This window comes from Chlorocebus sabaeus, chromosome 1 (genome assembly GCF_047675955.1).
Source record: "Chlorocebus sabaeus isolate Y175 chromosome 1, mChlSab1.0.hap1, whole genome shotgun sequence".
Taxonomy (NCBI): Eukaryota; Metazoa; Chordata; class Mammalia; order Primates; family Cercopithecidae; genus Chlorocebus; species Chlorocebus sabaeus.
The window spans coordinates 67,385,035-67,388,783 of NC_132904.1; the positions used below are offsets into that span (position 1 = coordinate 67,385,035).

At 43.6% G+C, this 3,749-nt stretch overlaps 1 protein-coding gene across 1 annotated transcript; it reads left to right on the top strand.

Annotated features, from left to right (window-relative positions):
* Positions 1–1,459: 1,459 nt before the first annotated feature.
* LOC140708517 (olfactory receptor 51E2) lies at positions 1,460–2,441 on the top strand. The gene has a single exon (XM_073023523.1). The coding sequence runs from the start codon at positions 1,479–1,481 to the stop codon at positions 2,439–2,441; it is 963 nt and encodes a 320-aa protein (XP_072879624.1). The 5' UTR covers positions 1,460–1,478.
* Positions 2,442–3,749: the final 1,308 nt, after the last annotated feature.

The following is a 3,749-nucleotide window of genomic DNA, read 5'->3' on the forward strand; positions in this document are numbered from 1 at the left end:
TGGGTTTGTAACCTTTGAACCCAGAATCTGTCCTTCCTTGCTTATCCAAAATGGGGAGAATCCAGTTCTAATCTCTTTGTATTAATGTTATCATATTGTAATTTAAGATCACTGGTATCTAACCCCTCTACATTAAGACCAAATTGAAGGGCATCTCCCAGCTGCAGGAAGAACTCAGATGATGAGTGAAAAATTCTGGGGTTAGGGGAGTGCAATATAAGCAGGCTAACCTGTTTCAATGAAACAGATAATCAGTGAAGACACCTGCATCATTTGTTTCCAAAAGTTAGGCCTTGCAGCCAAGGCGTTGGCGTTCTAGAGAAAATTAGCTCTAAAGACCAAGGCACCTAGGTAACCTAGCAGAGAAGAAGTTTCGTGAAGTCAGAACCCAGGTGTTTGGGTGAGGGTAGGGAGTTGGGGCAAAGAAACACTGGGCTTCTAAAAAAGAAATGTCTCCCCTGAGATGAATGACTTGTTGGCACAAGTTTCAGGAAAGACAAAGCTCTAAAAATATCATTGTAAAATTAATAATACTTCTCCAAAGTAAGGACTCAACTCAAACTATCCTTAGATGCAATTAAAGTGGCCTTGGAAGAAGCTTTCAGATGTGGAGGTACTCACCAGTGTCCTCACAGCACCTTCATCTCTGAAGAAGTCATCAAAGGGAGCCACTACCTTTGATTTTATGACCACAGATGAGTTTCCTTTAATCTGAAAGAGATTGGCTTTTGGCATTTTTTTTCTTAGTTTTTGTTTATTTATGTTCTTTTAAGCTTTAAAAAAATGTCATTGCTGTGCTTGTTATTCCTCTGGCTGACTTCAGAGTTGAGGACTGGGAATCCTGAAAATTTGCAAAGTTATCTCCTATCCTCACTGCCTTGGAACACCCATTATTCCACTCTCTGTCTAATTTCTACTCATGTTTCAAGTCTAAACAGGAAGATTCTTCTGTAATCATGCCTCTCTCTTTCGCATGAATTAAATGCATACATTATGCTAGTAATGCTTCTGGAATGAAGGAATAATCGAAAGAAAGAAAGTGGGGGGAGGGAAGCAGGGAAAGTAAAATAAGAAAGGCAGACTTATCTGGAAGGAGCTCCCAAAAGTGTATCTCTTAACACATATCAGAAAAAAAGGGTCACCAAATATCCAGACAATGAAGGTATGGTCAGTAGGAAGAATCTGAGGGAATTTGGAAAGGCTACATTTTTGAAAAAGCATTGCTCTCCCAGGGTTCCCTTTTAAAAATTTAAATAAACCTTGAGAGTAGTGATGCATAAATGAATTTGAGCTGTCACAGTTCCCCCTTTGGAAGAGGGCCTCAGAGCTTATAAAAGACCCTAAGCGGGGGTGGGAGGAGACAAAAGGGGTGGGATGTCAGTTTCAAGTTTCCAGGGCATTCTCTGATTGTGCTCTATGTCCCTGCAGACTGCCAGTGTGACCTCACCCTCTCCAGTCACCCCTCCTCAGTTCCAGCTATGAGTTCCTGCAACTTCACACATGCCACCTTTGTGCTTATTGGTATCCCAGGACTAGAGAAAGCCCATTTCTGGGTTGGCTTCCCTCTCCTTTCCATGTATGTAGTGGCAGTGTTTGGAAACTGCATCGTGGTCTTCATCGTAAGGACGGAACGCAACCTGCACTCTCCGATGTACCTCTTTCTCTGCATGCTGGCAGCCATTGACCTGGCCTTATCCACATCCACCATGCCTAAGATTCTTGCACTTTTCTGGTTTGATTCCCGAGAGATTAGCTTTGAGGCCTGCCTTACCCAGATGTTCTTTATTCATGCCCTCTCGGCCATTGAATCCACCATCCTGCTGGCCATGGCCTTTGACCGTTATGTGGCCATCTGCCACCCACTGCGCCATGCTGCAGTGCTCAACAATACAGTAACAGCCCAGATTGGCATCGTGGCTGTGGTCCGCGGGTCCCTCTTTTTTTTCCCACTGCCTCTGCTGATCAAGCGACTGGCCTTCTGCCACTCCAATGTACTCTCACACTCCTATTGTGTCCACCAGGATGTGATGAAGTTGGCCTATGCAGACACTTTGCCCAATGTGGTATATGGTCTTACTGCCATTCTGCTGGTCATGGGAGTGGATGTAATGTTCATCTCCTTGTCTTATTTTCTGATAATACGAACGGTGCTGCAACTGCCTTCCAAGTCAGAGCGAGCCAAGGCCTTTGGAACCTGTGTGTCACATATTGGTGTGGTACTCGCCTTCTATGTGCCACTTATTGGCCTCTCAGTGGTACACCGCTTTGGAAACAGCCTTCATCCCATTGTGCGTGTTGTCATGGGTGACATCTACCTGCTGCTGCCTCCTGTCATCAATCCCATCATCTATGGTGCCAAAACCAAACAGATCAGAACAAGGGTGCTGGCTATGTTCAAGATCAGCTGTGACAAGGACTTTCAGGCTGTGGGAGGCAAGTGACCCTTAACACTACACTTCTCCTTATCTTTATTGGCTTGATAAACACAATTATTTCCAACACCAGCTTATTTCCAGTTGCCCATAAGCACATCAGTGCTTTTCTCTGGCTGGAATAATAAACTAAAGTATGGGCCATCTACTTAAAGGACTATTATGTGGAATAATACATACTAATGAAGTATTATGTGAATTAAAGACTACAATAAAACCAAACATAAAGATACATGATTGAAGCCAAGTTGAAAAACAGCATATGCCTTGGAGGAAATGTGCTCAAATTGCTAATGATTTAGTGTTGTCCCTACTTTCTTTTTATTATTATCATTATTATTATTATGGAGGTATTGGTTAACTGTCACGTACAACCTTTTTTTGTTTTTTTTTTTTTAGATGGGATCTTGCTCTGTCACCAGGCTGGAGTGAAGTGGCACGATCTCGGCTCACTGCAACCTCCGCATCCTGGGTTCAAGCAATTCTTCTGCCTCAGCCTCCTGAGTAGCTGGGACTACAGGCACGTGCCACCACACCTGGCTAATTTTTTGTATGTTTCAGTAGAGACGAGGTTTCACCATGTTGGCCAGGATGATCTCAATCTCCTGACCTCATGATCCGCCTGCCTCGGCCTCCCAAAGTGCTGGGATTACAGGTGTGAGCCACCGCGCCCAGCCCGTGTACAACTTTTTAAATAGGGAATATGATAGCTGGGCATGGTGGTATGCACCTGTAGCCCCCCCTACCCGGAAGGCTGAGGTAGGGAGAATCGCTCGAGTCCAGGAGTTTGAGGTTCAGTGACCCATGATCACACCACTACACTCCAGCCTGGGCAACAGAGCAAGACCCTGTCTCAAAGCATACAATGGAATAACATGTCAAATGAAATAGGGAAAATGAAGCTGACCATTTATGTAAGCCAGGGCTGGTCACAGTCTCTATTGTTATTATGCATTACCTGGGAATTTATATAAGCCGTTAATAATAATGCCAACCAACATATCACGTGTGCTCACAATGTTCTGGCACTATTGTAAGTGCTTTACAGGTTTCATGTGTTCTTCATAACTTGGTGGAGTAGGTACCATTTGTGTCTCTTTATTATAAGTGAGAGAAATGAAGTTTATATTATCAAGGGGACTGAAGTCACACAGCTTGTGGGCACTGCACCAAGATTTAAAATTAAATTCGACAGTTGAAAACAGTTACTTAACTACCACGTTATATTGCTTCCTGGGTAACATCTGCCATTTATTTCCTCAGCTGTACAAATCCTCTGTTTTCTTTCTGTTACACGCTAACATCAATGGCTTTGAA

What these genes read in the sequence shown, in the direction of transcription:
- LOC140708517 (XM_073023523.1), top strand. Translation starts at nt 1,479, where the DNA reads ATGAGTTCCTGCAACTTCACACATGCCACCTTTGTGCTTATTGGTATC.